The 22,024-nt window shown below is 39.4% G+C and overlaps 1 protein-coding gene across 12 annotated transcripts in view; it reads left to right on the top strand.

The window, feature by feature from the left end:
- DIP2 (disco-interacting protein 2) overlaps positions 1–22,024 on the top strand; it is a 321,435-nt gene that overhangs the window by 290,105 nt on the left and 9,306 nt on the right. For 3 of the 12 annotated variants that reach the window (XM_065229771.1, XM_065229776.1, XM_065229714.1), the window contains 9 exons: positions 5,235–5,705; positions 10,845–10,973; positions 11,209–12,112; positions 12,174–13,129; positions 13,201–13,337; positions 13,404–13,962; positions 15,047–15,228; positions 21,350–21,815; positions 21,871–21,961. In XM_065229771.1, the coding sequence (XP_065085843.1) occupies positions 5,235–5,705; positions 10,845–10,973; positions 11,209–12,112; positions 12,174–13,129; positions 13,201–13,337; positions 13,404–13,962; positions 15,047–15,228; positions 21,350–21,815; positions 21,871–21,961 (3,895 nt within the window). The remainder of the gene's footprint in view (positions 1–5,234; positions 5,706–10,844; positions 10,974–11,208; positions 12,113–12,173; positions 13,130–13,200; positions 13,338–13,403; positions 13,963–15,046; positions 15,229–21,349; positions 21,816–21,870; positions 21,962–22,024) is intronic. The other 9 variants (XM_065229745.1, XM_065229764.1, XM_065229762.1 and 6 more) reach the window with 7 other exon arrangements.

The raw sequence follows: 22,024 nt of genomic DNA on the forward strand, positions 1-22,024 counted from the left end.
TTACCTTTTTTGTGATACTCATCATCACAGAATCCATCCTTGAATCGTAAACCAGGTCCATCAACAATACGCTCGTTCCGAGAAGGGGCTCATGGTCATCTTCTTCTTCTTCAGGTTCGCTCAACACCCAGAATGAAGACTCGGTGCGGTTAGTAATATCAAACAGTGTTACATGCAAACGAAAAAGAGATACAACCAGGATTAGTTTTTTAAAGTAATAGTTTCATCTGAATACCCAACTAACCAAATCTCAGTGGCATTGTCTCGCTCTGAACCTGCGTGTCAAAAATATGGTTTAATATTACTTGCCAAAATGGACAAAATTATCATTAATGCAGTGCATGAACTGACATTACGCTGTTTTTACTGCATTTGTTTATTTTTGTGGCCATAAAAATTATATGAGATTTTCGACATGAATGAAGTGCATCCTCTTGGATGTAATATTAAAATTTATTTTTTGCTGTGAAGTTCAGCATCTCCCAACTATGGACAGCTCAATGTTAATACCATTTACTCTTTGAATCAGCATACACCAACATGATAATCTTCTAAGAAACACCTAAGAATGTATAGCGATAAAGCTGAAAATACAGTTTTAACTGATAGTACTTTATAAACATCAAACTGGCCAATATTGGACCCTGCCAACACACGGCGCCTGCACGGTAATGTGGGCCGTCAGAATGGTTCATCGGTTGCGAAAGCAAGTGCTTCTCAAACTGAAGCGATACATTTCTCAATTTTTTAAACGTAATCCTAACGTAAACTTATTCGTATTATCACCCATATGCCCGTCCACGCCCGAAATTCATCCACCACACAAAATCAAATAAAAATGTTTCTGTATGACAAACACGTCCAGAAATAAACGATAATATTGGTGTATATCTTCACTGTAACAACTACGGGTAATCATCGAAAGTACTTGCAATTTACCCAGGCACTTTTGAGCAAACTGCAATCACTCTCTCATACTCGAAATGTGCCACGACCAAATTGGCACAACGAAGCCCTATACGCTATCTGACCAAAGCGCAGGGTGTATATTTCTAATTCATTCCGGGCTAAAATTCATAATAATGTATACAATTAGACTAGGATGATATCATTGCTGAGATCTATCTGAGATCAGTTCATAAATCCAGACACTTTTAAAGAAACAAAAAAAAAATGATACTCAATACAAACCATTTAGCAAATAGCACGTAAATCGTAACAAAGTAGACGTAATATTTAATTTAAGGAAAAATCCGTCATTCGGTGCATTACAGTACATTTCAGACACAAAGGCATTCCTGTTAACATCGTGTCGAAAGAGTGGACAACATTATTTATATAGGGGAAATAAATGTAATGTCGGGGCCTCCCTTAGCTCAGTTGGTAAAGGCGCAGCTACGAAGCAAGACCATGCTGGAGTTGGCTGGGTTCAATTCCCGGTCCGGTCTAGGAATTTTTCGGGTTGGAAAATTTATCGACTTCCCTGGGCATAGAAGTATGATTGGACTTGCCACACAATTATACCAATGCAAAAATGGTACAGGCAGGCATCGAAAGCTCTCAATTAATAACTGTGGAAGTGCATCTAGAACACTAAGTTGAGAGCACGCAATAAGCTTATATGCGATATGCAATAAGCTTGAAATGCGAAGAAGAAGAAGAAGGATGTAATGTCGGCCTTAATTTTCCTAATTTGGGCCCATACATAAATTCAGCAATCGACTAAATTTTCAATAGCGACCAAAATTATCCATTAGTACCGTCCCAATGACGCGTTCATCTAGATAAAATTGATAAATAGCACATTTTTAGCGATGGGCCCAATCCGTAGATCCATAGGTCAACATTAGAGCCATTTCCCCTATTATACATATTTGACCTAACTATATTGAGCTGAATTGGTCATTAGGTCGAATTTGCTAGTTTGAACTTGAACATAGAAATTGTTTTAATATTCTTGAACTTGGCAAAATTTAAAAATCTTGTGTTATTTTCAAAAATTGCAACGTGCCAGTGCGGTGTTACTCCCAGTACTGATGAGACTCCCATCTTCAATCCTCAGGGTCGGCACACGCTCAGTACTACGGATAAAACTCCCACTTTATTCGCTTTTATTCGTATTGCTTCCTTCCCACTTCACGAACGGTCTCGAACCTAACGTCTCCTACTTCCTTACTGTTCTAATCCTACCTTGCGCTAGTACTGTTTGCTTCGTTGTCTTCGGGACCCCTTCACCTGCCACTGCCTTCGCCGACGCTTCACTTCTTCCGCTGGTGCTGCTTCTTCTCGTTGGCCAGGGGTGGCCGTTCTCCTTTGCTTCCTTCTTCTCGCTTCGCTTGTTTCGGTTGCAGCCTTCAGTGGAGCCTTTCATTTGTCCCGTGCGTTCCTCGAGTATGGTAACGGACTCGAGGCTTCAACAGTCCCGTGGAACAGTTGGTCTGTCTGGTTTCGTGGTGACCACTACTGGCGTTTGGCGTGGTTGATTATACGAACGATGAACGGCCTACCGTAAACTTTACGTTTAAACCGCGAGGTCCTGGATGTAACAGTACGTGGCAACGTCCTCGACTCTGTTTAACTCCACTCCTAAGTTTACTCTCACTTGACGCTGTTTATCGTCTACTTCCACTTGATTATTATGTATAGCTTTCTTGCGACTAGCCTTCGTGGGCATTCTAGGACGTTTTACCTTTTACAAACATGTAAACCTTTTCTTGGATTTTAAAAACAAAATATTCGAAAATACACGTGATTAATCTCACCAATCTTGGACGCAATACTTACACTTGTTACAAAATGTTGGACGAAGAAGTCAAATTTTGTAAAATTTCAAACATTACAAAATCAGCTAGGTCTTGACAATGTTTGTAATTAACAGGACTTTGAATGCGAAAAGAAAACTTTGCATGAGAATTTAAGCAAGTCCTGACTGAAATGTAGTTTGAACTGTGAGAAGAATTCCTGGTGGATTCTAAGGAGCGTTCCAAGTTATTTCTAAGTAGAATTCAATGATAACTTTCAGAAAAAAAAATGATTGTGAGAAAAATTTCAGAAGGATTATAATCAGATTCTAAAAGAATGCTCAGTGTTGGCTGGGAATACTGATGAAAATTTAAAGAGAATTCGAGGAAAATACTAAAGGTATTCTTAGTAGAATTAAAAATAATTTTTGAAAGCAATCCTAGAAAACTTTGAGAGGAATCCAATGAAAATTCTGAAGAAATTTTTAAAATTTAGAGCAGGCAAAAGCTCGTATGACAGCGCCAAATGTTAGGATGAAGAAGATTCAGAAGTAATCTTACTGTAGAGACGGAAAACATATCGGTAAGAATTCCTAGGGAAATTCTGAAATAAAATTAAATACAAATAATTTCAACATTCATGATCAAGGATATGGAAAATCATCAAGAATTCATCGACTTCAGAAAATGTTGTTTATGTCTGAGTCATGCCTAAGCTTAAACCTGGAAGACATGTCTAGAAGACTTAATATTTTATTTGATAAAAACATTATTGACATCATGAATTTATGGATTAATTATTGTCATTATTTTGCTTTTCAGTTTAGATGATACAGTCAACTCTCCATTTGTCGATGTTCTATATCTCGATATTTCTCCCTATCTCGTTGGTTTGAGCAGTGCCTTTAGATTCGTGTTCGTGATCAAATTACTCTCCATATGTCGATGAAAAAAAATCTAGTTCCCAAGTTGTTTCTACCTTTTGAAGTAATTGATCGAGTTTTGCTTTGCACATACATAAATTATGAATATTACTGGTGATGTAAACAACCATGCGTGCAAACTTGTAAATCTTATCACCCAAACTAACAACTTGCAAGAAATATTGCTTATAATGATGTACGGTTTCATACAATATTTGTAATAGCTCATTAAATGTCTCATAACTTTACATGATCTATAATGTAATCTTGTATGACATATGACGCTCCATTTATGTTCATCATATTGAATAGAAATTTAAACTACTTTTTCGAACTGTACACTTTTGAACCCGAAGGGCTTCTAGAATCGTACTAGTAGGCTAATAAAATTCAATATCGAGAAATGTATTTACATTTAAATTTAATTACCTATTTGAGTTAGAGATCCATTTGTCGTTCGAACTTGTGGCAAAAAAAAACTTTACCTAGTCAGACTTACCCTTACCTTTAGCTCAGTCGGTAAGAGCATAGCTACAAAGCAAGCAAATGTTGGAGGTGGCTGGGTTCGATTCCCGGTGCGGTCTAGGAATTTTTCGGGTTGGAAAATTTCTCGACTTCTATGGCCATAGAGTATGATGGCACTTGTCACACAGTTATACTAATGCAAAAATGGTGCAAAATTAACACCGGCCGCTAAATCATTTCAAATCAACTCACCGAAGTAGTCAGACTTCTAATCGTCGTCGATGATCGCTGTAGCTTAATAGAATCAGAGTACAGTCATTTGTAGAGACAGAAGCGAATTGAACTGTGCCACCTACTGAGCAACCCCTGCACGACTTCTGTCATGCACCTCTGCAACTTCATATTTGCAAGTGTATCTGACTGCAACCGAGCGTAGACGAGACAGTCTAGCCAGAAGCTGTGCTCTGATGATGATTAAGTCAGTTTACTAGCGTAATTAAAATGGCTGATGAATGCAATTCAATTTAATTTACGAGTGATAGAAACTTGCGTTAGCGTACTTTGCGTGGGAACCAATGAATTGTTGTTTCATCCGGATTTTGTTTTTGCAAGTCATTAACAAATTGGTGTTGAGTGGCGTTTGAGCTCTACATATGTTGCTATCGTTAAACTCTATGTTGAATTATTGTTACGTAGTAAATGTCCATTTAAAAACAAATTTGCATTAACTTACATATATAATAATAATAATAATAATAACCCTTCATTTCAAATGAACCATACTGTGCATATTAATAGTCCGCATTTCGGTAATGGCTTAATTAGGATCTATTTGTACTTGGACAAAGTTCACCAGAGTTTGTGTTTCTTTCACGTTTATTCATTTTTCTTTTTTTCTTTTCTTTCTTTTGCATGTGCTGTGCGATTTGTTGTTGCGTTTTGTTTCATACACGGCCCATCACCAATTACAAACTACTTAACGATGCAATTCACTGCACCATTGGACATGTTTATCACACAACCCATTCACACATCCATACACGTACGTGCACATCAAACAAATCACGCTTAAATTGTCAAACACGATTGCGACCACCAACGGTAGCTGCGGGACGGCCAGAGTTGCATCCGGACAAACCGAGCTTTGACCCGCTGCGACCATTCGAACAATATATCCGGTCACAATTTGCCGCCCTCGAATCATCGACCGGCGAACAGTTGAGGAAAGACGTACCATCGCTAAGTACTAACTTCAGTAATCTAGCACTGCACTCGCCGGCAATAGTGGCGGCTGCGGCGGCACTTACAAAGTCACCATCAACTTCCACGGCCATTCCGTCCGTGGCAGCACCGGACAGTGGTTCCATTGCGGAAAACCAAGTAATAATGCGGCAGAAACAACAACAGTATTTACGGTCTCAGCCGCCGCAGCAGGCGGCAACGGCGGCTAGCTCTGTCCAACAGCCGCCGCCGCCACTAGAAACCAATTTCGATCGAACAAGTAATAACCAAACGTCTGGCAATAATAGTAGAAATAATAGAAGAATTGGACGACACGAGAGTCGTTACACCAGTGGTAATGATGAACATTCTTATATTTGAAATTTATGTCTACTGTCTGAAACAAAATTAATATACACTTTCTCTGTCTTTCGGCTGTGAACCACTTCAGTACCCACTCCTTTTCTTCTACTATTCCTCTACTAACAAGCTTAGTCCTAAAACAACAATAGCAATGACGTGAATGACGTGGAATTCTATACATTGGTATCGACTAAGGACACCATTTTCAAAAATCTTCACTTAACTCTCCCAAATATATGATTTTCCTTTCGCATGTAATTAAATGGTTAAAGTTGTGTACGTTTCGAAAAGGTCGTTAACGTTTGTTTTTAAAATTTGCATTTCTATTTTCCGTTTCATTATATACTGCATGATAATTGTTTTTATTTTATTTTATCTTTTTGAATAAATTATCGGCAACGTTCACTTCGTGATTCATCGGGTATGATCAAACAAAACAAATTGAGAAAATGGTTCAATGGTTGTATTAATAGGGTCCCAGACCGAAAAGCGCAACCAGACGCAATGATCGACAGCATAAATAGAAATACGACACAACACTCATATTTTCACATTGATCACACGTTCCTATTCGTCAAGTTTCCAGTTCTTGATTTCTCAAGTTAAAACCACCACTTGTAAAGCTGTCTGAAGTTATTAATCGATCTATGTGCGTGATCGTCAATGGGTAATTAACGTTCAATTGGTGGGCCCAGCAGCTGTCCGATTCGAGAATGCGGCTTGTTTGCATTCATCGTTTGAGAATGGCCGTCATCACCTACGCAATGCTCGAATTGATTGTGATAAGCTGCACGCTAGACGAGTGCGCGCATTAATTTAACTCACATGACGCAATGTCAAGTAGCTCAAACTATGAAGGGTCAGTTAGGGTGACAGATGTTTGAAAATTCTTGAAGGCTGCCAGATTTGATATCACAACTACTGACAGCATAGCGCATCACGCTTACCAATACACCACCAGCGCTGCTAATGATGATTTATTCTAAAAAACATAGCGCATCTGTAAAGAGACGATATTGAAGGATGCTGAAATTACTAAAAAGATTTTCTTTAATCCAAAAAAGATTTGTTTTGCTTAAGTTTATAAAATATCGTTCCAAAATTATTTACGATTTAAACTACTTCATGACAAATTGACGTGTCGCAAATCTCTGTTGAACTGCCGTTAGCTAAATATCCATTCGGCCAAGCTTCTTCATGGCAAACACCCATTCGCCGACACATCCATTGGGACAAGCATTCGGTCTATCGGCCATATGTCAACAAAGATCCCTCAATTCGGTGTAAAGGACACTTTAATGACCAAGTAGCTATTTTGGTCTTATGAAGGTTCTGTAGACCATGATTTCTAGACTTGTAGAATGCTTTAAAACCACGATAAAATTTGCAATGTTACTTTGGAGAAACATGCGACTTGAGCACCATAGAAAATATTAACAGGATACCAAAATTCTATCTGGTATGTTTTTGAAGTTATTAATTTTGGGTTCTGGACCACTGTCAGTGTAGCCAGGGAACCGTGAAAACTGGAAATTTGAAACAATTTGAGCTGAATAATAGCACAATAAGCCATGTTTTAGATGAAGAAGCATATTTTTGCCTGAATAAGCTCTCATGCTGCTTGCAATTTTTGCTGGGAATTGCCATTGTTTTATTTTAATTACTCAACAATATTGCAAGTTGATTTCTCGTCTCTACTCCAATTCGGATGCGATGTGTATTTATGAGCCTTAACTCTTTATAAGACCGTAGAAACCAAACATGCAATCAACTGGGTACACGACGTTAGGCATACAGACGTTAGGCATATGGACGTTAGGCATAATGTACGATAGGCATAATGGACGTTGGGCATAAAGGACGTTAGGTATAATGGACGTTAGGCATTATCTACCCGATTAATTCCAGAAGTATGATAATAGGGACCGTCTATTGATTTCTGACTTCGGTGAAAATAATGAAAGAGAAATTTTTCTACGAAGCTGACAAAATGAATCAATTTTTAATGGGTCACTATTGAAAATTACGCAAATGTCCAACTGTTGCAATGTTGATCAAAATTATCACCGATTGCCTGCAAAAACATGGTTTCCCTAACATAGTCGCCAAATATTGATACAGAGCACGTCAAATCTACGGTCGAGTCTAGGATACAACCTCTTACTTTTTTTTTATCAACCTCAGCATACGATTCTTTTGGTATTTTTCTTTGAATTCAGTTGAAGGTTGGTCCCTTAAACTCTGTTCATAATTTTCTTTGAATTCTCATGAAAGTTCTTAAATTTACCTGATGTCCTCCCCAAAATCTCCATACAATTCTCATGAAAATCACCTAAGGAGTTCTTCTTGAAGGTCTCCTCACAACTAACTTGAAACATATTTTAAGAATAGCGTAGGATTTTAATCTAGTACTTCTCCCCACAAATCCCATGAAATTCATCTCAGAATTTCGAGGTACTTAATCTCAGAATTCCATTGGAATTCCGGTCAGAACTCTATAGCCTTTCTTGATATCAGCATCTATATCAAGATTTCGCTGGAAATAATATGTATGACGTTTGATATCACGTGGTGTGGTGCGGTATGAACAAATGTCAAAGCATTAGATTTATAGAAAGTATCTCAAATCTCAAAATTTTAAAATTCTTGGTAGTACAGACTACGGTTCTGGATCCAAGATTTGTAACGATTTTCTCTAGCTTTATCATTTGTATAAAGTTAAAGATTTCTAAAGAAATTTACGATTTTTTTTTAATCGGGCAAATGACACGAAATTATTTCGCCCACAAGTACAGTTTTGGTTGAATTTGAGAAAAAAACAATCCAAAAATATGTGGTGGTAAAACTTCCCGGAAAAATTTATTTGAAGTTTTTAGATTTTCCTGGACATCACAAACTTTCAAAAATAATAACTCATGAACCAAGCATAGAAGTAGTTTTTTTAGTGAAATTGTAGGGAAATTATCTAAGAAATACAAAATTAAAAATAATCTATAAATATAAATAAAATACTAATAAATCGATTTTTTTCAACGGTTGAGGGAAATTGAAAGTTCTTTTAAACATGATCGTGTGTGAAAATTTCTTATCTTTAAGTGCAGAAAATTTCAGCGTGGATCTTACCGTTTTTGAGTTATTGACCGAAAAATTAACGGTCGATCACGCGCCAGAAACCGCGAAGATTTGAACTGGGAAATCCGACAAAACACACTGCACTGCAAGCAAGGGCGTAGCTAGGTTTCGAGCTAGGGAGGGGTGGGAAAAAAATTTACTATGGAACATTTGACCGAATGCTATTTCACCGAAAGCCTTTGTGTTGCTGAGTTTAGGGGGCATTTGCCCTCCCCCCCCCCTGCCCCCCTCTGGCTATGCCTATGACTGCAAGTACATACACTCAAGTGACGACGTCACTCTACCATAACATTCCATACTGCGAACAGTGAGATTTACGTCACTGCCAACAGCTGTTTCGTGTGAAAAGATAAACATTGCAATGAAATATGAACACCACTAAACATTTGCACATTTCACCAACACCAATAAGCCTGTTGGTCCGGACCTTATATAAAAGACATTGCCTGCACTGTGTATTGAGCTACAGTAAAGTGAACCAATTTTCCATTTGTTTTCCAATATAGCGTAGGAAGTAAAATAAATAACTAGAAAAAGTAACATCAAACGCACCGATAAATTTTAATCCAACCGATTTATTAACAAAATAAAAAATCAATTAAGAGAATCGATCATTGCAGTGATTCTGAACGCTATAAATGTGTTATTAGACAGATTTTTTTCAATATTTTAAATTCTGAGCCTCGGAGTTTGTTCTCTAGATCACGGGAATTTTAAGAATATAAAAAATGTGAATGAAATACTTTTTCAGATCCTGAATTAGATAATTCAAAATGTCAAGCTTGGAGAAATCTATGAGATTCTTGGAGAAAGGGAAATATTCAAAATGCTGAAATTTTAAAATTTTGTCGGTTGCCGGATTTGAAAAAAAAAAGAAAATTCAAGGTGCATTGTGCATTGGACAATTTTCAAGGATTTAAGTAAGAAAAAACAGGATACTGATCAGATATACTAATTTTTCAAGTCCCAGAATTGAGATATTTTTTTAAGTCCGGGATCTTGAAAGGTTTTCAAAGTCCAATTTATTTTTTCAGTGTTACTGAATTATAAAACAATCCAAGGCCGGATTTGGAGGTATTTCATGGACAAACAAACTAATTCGTCCGGAAATTAAAAAAAAAACTGAATTAATCAGCAATTAACTCTTTTTTTTACTATCGTAAATAACCATTTTATTTGTTACATAACTAAATCTCAACCAAAATGGTTGAAAGTTATCCAAATGACTCAAATTGTTTTTTAGGTGGCTTATTGAATTCGAGACATTTGTTTTCCAAGTTAACAGGTCTAATGTTTTGAAAAATAGGTGTGACGCCTAATTTCCGAAAAAATTATACCTCAACTTGTCATGCTACCAGAATTCAGGTAATTCGAGTCTTGTCGGCATGGATACAATTTGAATGAATCCTCTTGCTAGCCACGGTAGTGTTGATTCTTTTGCATTTAGAATAAATAAATTTCAAAAATTCTCTGTGGAAAGTCAAACGTACAGCAACGTCTGCTATTGTAAAAGAAAACAACTACAATTGATTTACATCATAATTACCGAGCTAATGATATGTCCGTTATGCAATGACGAAATCCTATACAAAACAAGCAACAAAGATGAAGCGGAAGCTCCCGCCAACTGGAATGAATGGAAGTGTGATCAAAGTGAAATGGAGACTCCAGACTGATGCTAAACAAACTCGTACTTCTTTGTTAACACAACACAACACATAGTAAATCATTCATAAGATCACAGTTTCTGATTTTGTTTTCTTGTTTCTCTTCTTTTGCCTCCTACTTGACACACACTATTGTCCCATTGTGCCCGTTGTGTGGTGTATGAACTCTGTGTGTGTATCGCATCAATCATCGATCATGATCCATCGCCAATAAACCAAAACTGTCCACCCATCGTGTACCGGCACCCATCAATATCACACACGCACACCACGCGCTCTGCCTCTCCAAATCACCACGATATCAAACGATTCACCTAACCTAACTACCACAGAAGTACGCCAGGAAGCTGTACAGCAAGCATTAGCTGCATTAAAAAATCGCCCCAAACCTAGCTTACCAATGCCATCCAAACGAAGCTCTGTGCTTAATCGTAGTCCCGAGCGCGATCATGATGACTCAGGTAAATTGTCGACATTTTACACATCATCATCACCACAGTTCGTCTATTCCCACCTTATATACAACATAAAATATATCTCATACAATTCGATCCACTGATTCAGTTTTTCAAAAATCAAATGCTTTTTTGTGAATGTCTTTTGTTCTCGATGATCATGATCATGCCCCGTCAAGCCCACTCAATACACATCGCGCATCACTGGTGCTTCCAATAATAATCTCTGTCCTTTTAACAGATTCCAGCACAGACGACGAGTCGATCCCGGAGGAGGGTATAATCGGTGGTAGGATATCCACACCGGATCGTGATAACTACAACCTTCCACGTGATCACATTCTCGGACGAGAACCAATGAAGCTTCCATCATCCCGCGATCATCATCACTCAAGCCAACAGAAACAACCAAGTCAACCGGCGCCGATTGAACGACGACCACCGCAAAGCATACCCACGCAGAACACCCAACATGCCACTCTGTCAGATACCTCCAGTGCCGGATCTCCCCCGGCAATGCATCGGACCTACTATAATCAGAAAAACAGCTACGACATCACCGACATTTCGGAGTATCAGCAGCGGCCATATGCTGCACCGGACATTACTCAATTCAGTGCCAACACAAGACGGGGAGCAGATCGCGTCACACGGTATGTAAATCTCTCAAGTCAAGAACCCGGCGACACTGGTACCGCTGGGCGATGGAAGGTTTCCGCCAAAATTCAACAACTCCTGAACACCCTGAAACGACCGAAACGTCGACCGCTGCCGGAATTTTATGAAGACAATGACATCGAATTGGAAATTGCCGCCAATCCGAAAGACCCTAACGCCCCAAAACCCGAAGGTAACGTCATGAGTCCGGTACAAGGCGAGCAGTTGATCGTCCCATCGGGTTTACCGCGAACGCTGGAAGCCGCCCTCCAACGGTACGGCACAAGTTCGTTCAAGGCTCCGATGGCGACCGTGCTGGATCCGAACGGAAAAATGACTACCACTTTAACCTACGGAAAACTTTTGTCTCGAGCGCAGAAAATTGCCTACGCTCTTTCAACCAAAGTTTTCAGCAAAGGTCCGGAGCAGCTATCTCTCAAACCAGGCGATAGGGTTGCTCTAGTTTATCCAAACAGTGATCCACTGAGGTTAGTACTGTCATTTTGGTTTACTTTATAATGTATGTGTACTGATGACTTTTTTTTTCAGTTTCATAACGGCGTGGTACGGTTGTATGTTCCGTGGATTGGTCCCACTGCCTATTGAGCTACCTCTTTCGAGTTCCGATTCCCCGCCTCAGCAAGTAGGTTTCCTGCTGAGTTCCTGTGGTGTACAGGTAGCACTGACATCGGAAGCATGCCTGAAAGGATTGCCAAAGTCGTCGACCGGTGAGGTGGCCAAGCTTAAAGGGTGGCCACGGTTGCATTGGTTTGTAACCGAACACCTGCCTAAGGTCCCAAAGGACTTCAATACTAATAATAACCGTATAAATGAGGACTCGATCGCGTACATTGAGTACACTACGGATAAGGATGGCAGCGTCATGGGAGTCACAGTCTCGCGCCAGTCGATGATCAACCACTGTCGAGCCTTGACCATGGCATGCCATTATACAGAGGGCGAAACCATTGTCTGTGTGCTCGATTTCAAACGAGAAGTTGGACTCTGGCACAGCGTGCTGACTTCGGTGCTTAACGGGATGCATGTTCTGTTTATACCATACGCACTCATGAAGCTCAAACCTTCCTCATGGATGCAACTGATCACTAAGTATCGCGCTTCTTGCTGTTTAGTGAAGAGTCGCGATTTGCACTGGGGTCTTTTAGCAACCAAGGATCACAAGGAAATCTCACTTGCGTCGCTACGGATGCTGCTAGTCGCAGACGGTGCCAATCCGTGGTCTCTTTCAAGCTGTGATCAATTCCTGAGTGTGTTCCAATCTAAAGGTCTGCGAGCGGATGCAATTTGTCCCTGTGCGAGTAGTTCTGAGGTCTTCACCGTTTCCCTCAGACGACCAGGTCGATCAGCCGGTGGATTCAACCAATCTGCTACCGGACGAGGAGTCCTCTCGATGGCAGCCCTTTCACATGGAGTGGTTCGCGTCGACAGTGAAGATTCGCTTACATCACTCACTCTACAGGACTGTGGCCAGGTTATGCCAAGTGGTGAGTGTCAAATTGTATTGTACATATCGTTTAGAATAATAAACAATCCAATGTATTTTTCTTCTACACAGCAACTATGATTGTGGTTAACGCCGAAGGTCCAGCGGTGCTATGTAAGACAGATCAGGTTGGTGAAATTTGTGTTACGTCAGGGTCCACTGGAACAACCTACTATGGATTAGATGGCATGACCAACTCTACATTCAAGGTAAGTGTTACCGAAGCTGCAACATTCACAGAAGATCGCCATCATTTTGCAATGCTACTGTTATAGGTTCAGGCACTCACGGAGCCTCCACCGGCTCTGGAAGGTGAAGTACAAACACTAGGAAAGCCCATCAGTGATGAACTGTACGTAAGAAGTGGTTTGCTTGGTTTTCTGGGACCTGGTGGTTTGGTGTTTGTATGTGGCTCTAGAGACGGCCTGATGACAGTCACTGGGCGCAAGCACAACGCTGACGACATTATTGCCACAGTCCTGGCCGTTGAGCCTATGCGATTCATATACCGTGGCCGCATAGCCGTTTTCAGCATAAAGGTATTGCGGGACGAGCGAGTATGTGTGATCGCAGAACAACGACCTGATTGCTCCGAGGAAGAGTCATTCCAATGGATGTCTCGCGTGCTTCAAGCGGTGGACTCCATACATCAGGTAGGAATCTACTGCCTAGCGTTGGTTCCTCCAAATCATCTGCCAAAAACACCGCTTGGTGGAATCCATTTGACGGAAGCTCGCCGTCGATTCCTTGAGGGATCGTTGCATCCAGCCAATGTGCTAATGTGTCCACATACGTGCGTCACAAATCTGCCCAAACCAAGAGAACTCCATCACGGTATGTAGACGCCCTGAGTGATTATTACCCATTGCACCCGATGTGTTCCATTTTTCTCGCTTCTGTTTATCGAACCAATAACTGTTATTGCCTCTTTCCGTTCGTAGAGTAGAGCACATGTTGAATTTGGTTGTTACCAGCACAAAACTAATCTCCAGCAAAGAGGTTCTTTACAAGATGTGGATGTCATCGCATAATTTCCCCTTCAATTGTCCGATCTGTTCTGTTTTGTCGTTTTTTGATTGTTTTCTTGCTTTTTATTCCTACTACCTCGCTATATGGGGAAAAGGTTGACCTACCACTTGAAACGAATCCTCTTGAGCGACAACTAATGCGTGTATTCTGGCTACTCTTTAGTTCGTTTGGCAACCACCTTACTAACTGTATTTTGCCTTATCCAATTGGCTGTACTACTTATCATATAATTTGTTTTCATTAATTTCGTAAACTTTCATTTACTCAAAATTAATATCATTGTTTTTCTCTCTTAATTTTCTTTTTAAATGCTGCTCTGCTCCTCACAAATACTAAAAATCAAAATCTGCAAAACCGACACGTGTGTTTTGACGCAATAACGTAAAATAATTGATAACAAATGGTTCCGTCTACATCACCTATGATCATCACCATCATCTCTTCGCCACCGAATTGGCCGAATAATACCCTCATCAACATCCCTAAAACCATCATCGCCTACGAATATTAAACATGATTTATTTGGTTCTGGTATTCTCGATCACTAAAACCTTACAACCCTGTAAATAATCGTCACCCGTAAAACGGTAACATAACCATACGACATCGTTATAATTTAACCCATCTTTAAAAAAAAATACAATAACAACACCAACTCTCCACCAAATCCACGCACATCCACACGCATAAATCACACGTTTAAACCAATAACCACCCAACATTGAATCCTAACATATATTTCCACCACGTGCCACTTCTTATACCTATCATACACACGCAACACGTATCGTAACAATAACAAAAATCACGCATCAAACCTTTAAAAAAATAACCACCCTCTAACACATCCGCCCGTGAATCGTGAAACGAACCGAAAAACTAAATTCAGGTTCTATCCAACAACTTCAAATTTCCGGCACCACACCGTCGTCGTCGACTTCGATCAACACCGCCGGAACAGATGCCTCCGTCGGCCCGGCTTCGGTGATGGTCGGTAATTTGGTCCAGGGCAACCGGTTGGCTTCAGCACAGGGACGCGACATTGGACTGGCGGATGATAACGAGCGGAAGGTGAGTTGGACTTTTTTCAACAGATTTAGATACATATAATATATATGTCATATATGTAGTCGAGTTGGAGTGTATTTTTTTTTCCTCTGCGAACAGTAATTTGATCTATTGTACCGCGTCTCCTTAGTATAGTGCATGTCGCATTACTCCATCACTATTGAGAAATGATGAAGTATTCGGTTTTGATACAGTTGTCATTATTGCCTTTATCGCAACAAATCGATTCTAATTGCAATTTAAACTATTTAAAACCTTCGAAGAGTGAGAGCACCCTCCAAAACAAAATTAAGCAATAACACCGATAATGATCATGCATCAGAACCCTAGTCTTAACCACTTCAAACTAGAGAACAACGAATAGCAGATTAGGAATCACATTGATGAAGACTAACTAACTCATTTTTTCCTTATTTCAAGATCATCCTCGGTGGACAAAACCGAGTCATGTCACTAACAACAAGGCATAACAAGGACTAAGATGTGTTCCTTTGATCACTGAAAAGTTCTGTTCCTAGTTTGAAGTAGTCAGGACTAGCAATCGATAGTAGATCTTACATCCCGTAACGTACCACGAAAAGGTGATCTACCCACATTACGGGGAGTTTAATAGATCGGGCAAATAGAAGTGAACGATTCATCATTTTTATCGAGGGATAAAAAAAACTTATGGTGGAAGGTCTTTTTTCTAACTAAATTGTTCGAGCATATGTGTATGTGGCGTTCCATTAAAACCCATTGATTCATTAGTATTTATTTGATTGTCAAAATAGACAGGATCGATACAACCCCAATGATAGTTTGCTTGGGACTACATTGAGCCTGGTGATCATCACCATCAAAAAAATAAATAAATCAAGTAGATTATCCAACTTACCCTACATTTTTGATAGGTATCACCAATACTGCTCATATTTGGAACATCAAATGTTGAATTCAAAAACTTCTTTTCTTGTTTGTGTTCGAGTGTATACCGCGTAAACTTTCAGGCAATTCAGAAAAAAAATGAGCAATTTAATTGTGGTTTTGGAAAATTTCTTGGAAACCTACAAAACTTCGAGGTTCAGAAACTGTGAATTGGTCCACTGCGATGGCAGCACGTACAGTGGACTTCGGGTACAAATTCCAGAAACCTCGGGGTCTTGTGAACTTTTACAGCATATCCAGTATAATTATTTATAGGCCTAGGTGGGGCAAGATGCCCTGCTCGATTTTTTTTGTCAACATCAGCCGGCTCAATGTAACCTCAATGCAGGTTAAAAAAAACAAACCATCATTGGGGTTGTGTTGAAGCTGATGATATCGACAAACAAATAAATTAATGTATGTTCTAACTGACCCATCTTACCCCATGATTAATTTTGCCACACCTTACCCTAATATTTTTTTACCACCGTACATCAGAGGCAACCTAGACCACAAGAATGCATGTAAATCCAAAAGTTTCTGCGAACAAATGGAACGACCAATGTATCGTACATGAAGCACAAAAATAACTTATACGTACAAAACTGTCGTGTGACAACTAAGTTACGTATACGCCACTATTGCCTATATTCAGTTAAAAAACCAACTTATTTTTGGGAACATACCAATTGAAAACTTAAGAATGGTATGCCAGCATGATTGATTTCAGAAACGCCTTTTTAATAGAAACTAAGCGATCAATTCAACCTCTGGTGGTGAATATGAGAACGTCAAAAAGAGTGTTGTGAGCAGAATTTTTTGCCGTCAGACATTGGAAGCGGAATTTTTTTCACTTTTCCTGATAAATTGATTCATCTGAGATGCTCGAAAACTTGATCAATGGTTGAAAAATTTAATTCTGTATCATTTTTGCAAGAATTCTGCTAGTGCTCAGGAATATTTTTGTTGAAAAAAATGCAAAATTCAAATAGTGCCTTAGTGGTTATGATCTTCCGGATTGCTTGTGTATGAATAATTTAGGTGCAAATCAGTTCAGATGTGTGGAAAATCGTAAAATAAGACAATTACTGATGAAAATTGGCAAGATGTTCTATGAAAAATGCTTTGATTTGTGTTGTGAAAAATCCTTCTTCTGATGTAAACAAACGGTTTGGTTGACGTTTCCTCTCGAACTGGCGTGGTGCCCTCTACGTTGGTGGTGCATATAAAAGGCCTATAGCCATGTTGAAGTTGTGAAATCAAAACTGGTTGACCCATACTTGCAGTCGTCTTACGGAGAATTTCAGCTCTTAATTACTATTTTCGTTTGAAACTTATTGTAAACTTTTAAATATGACTTTTGAAGTAGCCGGCGCCGGTGGTGCAGTGGTAAGCGTGACTGCTTTCTCACACCCCGATGGGTCTGGGTTCAATCCCAGCCGAGGTCAGTGGGATTTTTCCGAGGCATAAAAATCTCTATTCACGTCTTAATTCGGAAGGGAAGTAAAGCCGTTGGTCCCGGCCCATGTGTATGGGTGCGATATCCTACGCAGGTGTGGAAGCTGCCTTCCTGCACATTCGATTGCCTTCAATGGATGGCAATCGATGTCCGTCGGTGATTGGCACTAGATTGCGGAACAGAGACCGACGTTAAATAAAGGAATAAAAATGACTTTTAAAGCAGACATGATTTCCTATCCTTCCAATCAATAGCTGTGAATATAGTCTCTTACAAAAGCTACAAGAAGTAAAATAGTTAAACACTTTGTGAGCCGATAACGTGACATAAATCGAAGACAACAAATCAAGAAGACTGGCAACTCTTCCATTTTCTCATACGAACGCTATGAGACAGGTATAATCCCGCCATCTGCCGCTCAAAGGTAAATGATTTGAACGAATTTGATAGCAAAGATTACATCCTCAGAAGAAAGGTTTGTGTATTTGCTCATTTCTCTATGCGTTGCTTCCACCTTCACTCAAGTGCAGCGCTATTGTATCTGTCGCATGGATTCTGGCAAAGTTGCCATTCTTCTTGATATGATGTCTAAATATAGTATTTTCTAGACTAAAACTCTGTTTTATGAATTTTAACAACAAATAAAGAATTCAATATGGTCGAATTTAAGCACAAACTTTAAATACTACCCATAACAATAATGGTTTGCAAAACTGGCGTTACATATTTATTGGGTCAATTATGTTGTTGACATTCTAAGTGATTCTATTGATATTGTTGAGTTTTTCAGAAGTTATCCCTTGGATAATCTGCTTAAATTCACGTGGAAAAATTAGTCTAGTTTGAAACAATGAAAATATGGTTGCCATCCAAACTGAAAAATTTCCTCATTCTAAGCAATGTTGCTGATTGATGAGCGAAGCCGCGATTTGAAACCGACAATAATCTCCACGGAAGAGAACTATACAAACCAAAACTGTCTCTGTCCATCAGTCACCTTCCGCTTCAAGAGAAGAGCGAAAGAGTGCCCTTTACGTTTACGCCTTTATCCGTTCATTCTATGAAATGCACAAATCCAAGCCGATACCGAGGAAACTCGGGCACTGAGTGAGTGCCGCTCGAGTTTCAGGTGGCTTGAATCACTGATTGACTGAGTCAATGGTTGAGCAAGATTTTACTGGTTATTATGTACGGATACGGAGACACGACAAAGAGAGAGAAAGAGAGTTTTTTTTCTCTCTGCCTGCCGCAGTCCGCGTTCTGTTTCATTGGTGAAGCTTATTGTTTTTATTCTTACTGATGCAGATTTTGCTGTCTTCACCCACTAAGCAATGCTCACCTAAATTTTGCTGCGGGGAGGCGAAATATTTTGCAACAAATGGACGGTTTTGCGCTACCGAGGCATCTTGAGGGCAGTGAGGGAAAAATGGACACTTTCTGTTTTAATCCAAAAAATAGTGTCGCCTAAATTAAATGTACTAAATGTGCTTTAGCTCACGAAGTGCTTTGTTTTTGATTTATGAAATGTTGCCCACATGCAGAGTTTATAGTCACCGGAATTATTTATATGTCAAGATGCAAATCAGGGTTAGAGATTGTTTTTGGATTTATAAACAATAATAACTATATAGGTGCTCTTCATTAACTACATGGACTGTTTTGGGGTTTCTACACAGTTTAATGTTTTTAGTGCATATTTTTATTGGAAATTGTTTTTTTTTTTTTTTTTTTTTTCTTTATTTTAGAGATTTTTAGCCTGAGGCTAGTTCATCTCTTTATTGGAAATTGTATGAACTGTGGACATTTGCCATATCTCTTGTCCCATAGATAACTACAGTAGTCTGGGGGAAAATTGATCACCGGGGTGAAATTGATCACTATGGGATGTGTTTTTGGTTAGCTTATAGCATATTTTTGGTGGTTGATATCAAGTCAATTTTGATAGCATTTTATCGTGAGACTCCAATAACTGCTTTGACGAGTTTTTCAAAACAAACATATTTTTCTGCATAAATTTCAGATTTATTGAAAAGATGTTAAAAATCATCAAATTTCATCACTCAAACAAGTAGTCCTAGTACAATAGAAATTGATGCCATAAACTTGAATGCGGTATTGTTTGTTAAAGAAAAAGTCTATGAATCAGAGTTATGAAAAACTCCTACGCCGCACTTATATGGTGGCCGAAAACTAAGCAACAAACGGCACAAGTCAAACTAAACAAGCTACAAAGGCTTGTTACTATTTCCATAACTGGAGCAAGGCGTAGTACTCCCTCTACAGCCTTAGATGCTTTACTCAATATCCTTCCTCTTCATCAATATATTCAACTGGATGCAGTGAAAAGTGCTCTAAGGCTCAAACGGTCCATGAATTTCTTCGATGGAGATCTTATTGGACATTTGAGCATTCTAAAAGAGTTTCAGATAAGTCCATTAATATTGATAAGATTGTATGCTAAAGCGACATTATTTCAACCATAATTTCCAAGTTCCTGATGTGACTCGCGTTGACTGGGATGCAGGAAGACTGAATATTAGAAACAAGATAATATGGTCGGGGCTGGTATTACCGGCCCTGGGGTTAACTTCTCGGTGTCCATGGGAAAATGGGATAGTATTTCAAGCTGAAATATATGCCATCTTAGAATGTGCAACGATTTGCATAAAAAGGTAAAAATGCGAATACCGGCCCGAGCGAGCTATATTGCAAAGGTAGTTTTTCATGACAAAAAAGGTAGAAGATTATATGTTTTCCATTTCTGACATAGGGTTATTGTGTTGATCGCTTGTCATTTTGTCATTTTGAGATATTTTTGATTCCTTGATTAGGATGCTTTGTTGATTGTTGATTAACTCTTAACCGCTTGTAATTCTTATGAATATTTTAGGTGGCCAAAAAGCTGAACTAAGAGGCAAACGCCTAAGCTATTTCACATTTACATCGCTGTGATGCAACTGTAAACTTTAGAGGGAGTTTATATCTGTAACTGTTACCAGCTGTATTTTGTTTGCATATCTGGTTAAAATGTTATATTTAATTATCTTAAAAAAAATCGTCCTGCTCAAAGCTTTGTAGAAGTAAGAGGGGGACCATCATCATCATTTTTTAAGTTAAATTATAATAAAAAAAAAACAAATTGAAATAAAATCGTTTGAACAACTAGCTTGCTCATAATGTGTCCAATTCACGATTGTTAATCGATAACCGCCGATAACGTCTGCAATAGTATTAGCATTGCTGTAATGCAAACCTTATCGACAGTTATTGATTAACAACCCTGGTCCAATTACTTTCATAACGAACAATTTCGAATCATCACACACCTTTTTCTACACGACGCATTGTAAAAAGATTCGAATAAATAGGCATTAAAATGTTTCAAAAATCGAAATAAGATATTAGGGGAAAACAGTCCAAAATGCACCCCGGGGGAAAATGTCCGATGCGATTATGCATAGCATTCCCGTTTTTAATTCTTAAATTGTACAAGCCACAATGATAGTTTTGTACTTAAACTAGCATTTCGGCACAACAATCCCAGACTTAAGAGGGGAATAGCTATGAAAAACCACATTGTACGTTTTTCCTGCGGTGCATTTGTCCCCTGTTCTACCCTGCAGCTTGCTTACGAAGCATTGAAGTCATTTGAATACGCTGAACCGGAGCGAGCGATCTTGCTAGCTCTGTACCAAAGACTTCAACGCACCGGAAACGGCGAACCGCAGACTAGGAATAATTAAATATTTTCTCCACCAGCATCAACTGATAACCGGAGTGCTCCGATGGCGAGCCAACTCGTCGCCCGACCACGTGCTGTACACCTTGCTAAACTCCAAGGGTGCTGTGGCGAAGACCCTCACCTGCTCCGAGCTGCACAAGCGTGCCGAGAAGATAGCTGCTCTGCTTCAGGAACGCGGCAAAGTCAATCCAGGCGACCATGTTGCGCTCATTTTCCCACCGGGTCTGGATTTGATTTGTGCTTTCTACGGATGCCTGTACCTGGGAGCGATTCCGGTTACGATACGGCCACCTCATCCTCAGAACCTCATTACAACCCTACCCACCGTGCGGATGATTGTGGACGTGTCCAAGAGTGGCATAATCCTTTCCATCCAAAGCATCATCAAACTGCTCAAATCTCGTGAAGCTGCCACCTCCATCGATCCAAAGAGTTGGCCGGTGATCTTGGACATTGAAGATAACCCCAAGCGGAAGCTAGCTGGTATGTATAGTTGATTTGTGGTGTCATCGAAGAGTTAACGACTTTTTGATTTCAGCTATCGCCAACAGTACGCTGGATTCGACTGCTTATCTGGATTTTAGTGTTTCCACTTGCGGACGGCTTAGTGGAGTCATCATTACGCATCGGTATGTCAAATTAGAATGTTTCTTTTTGTAACAAATCGTTTGTCAATGGAAAATGGTTTTGTT

Source organism: Ochlerotatus camptorhynchus, unplaced genomic scaffold (genome assembly GCF_037179485.1).
Source record: "Ochlerotatus camptorhynchus isolate MF236.1 unplaced genomic scaffold, CSIRO-AGI_Acam_v1.1 ptg000025l, whole genome shotgun sequence".
NCBI classification, from domain to species: Eukaryota; Metazoa; Arthropoda; class Insecta; order Diptera; family Culicidae; genus Ochlerotatus; species Ochlerotatus camptorhynchus.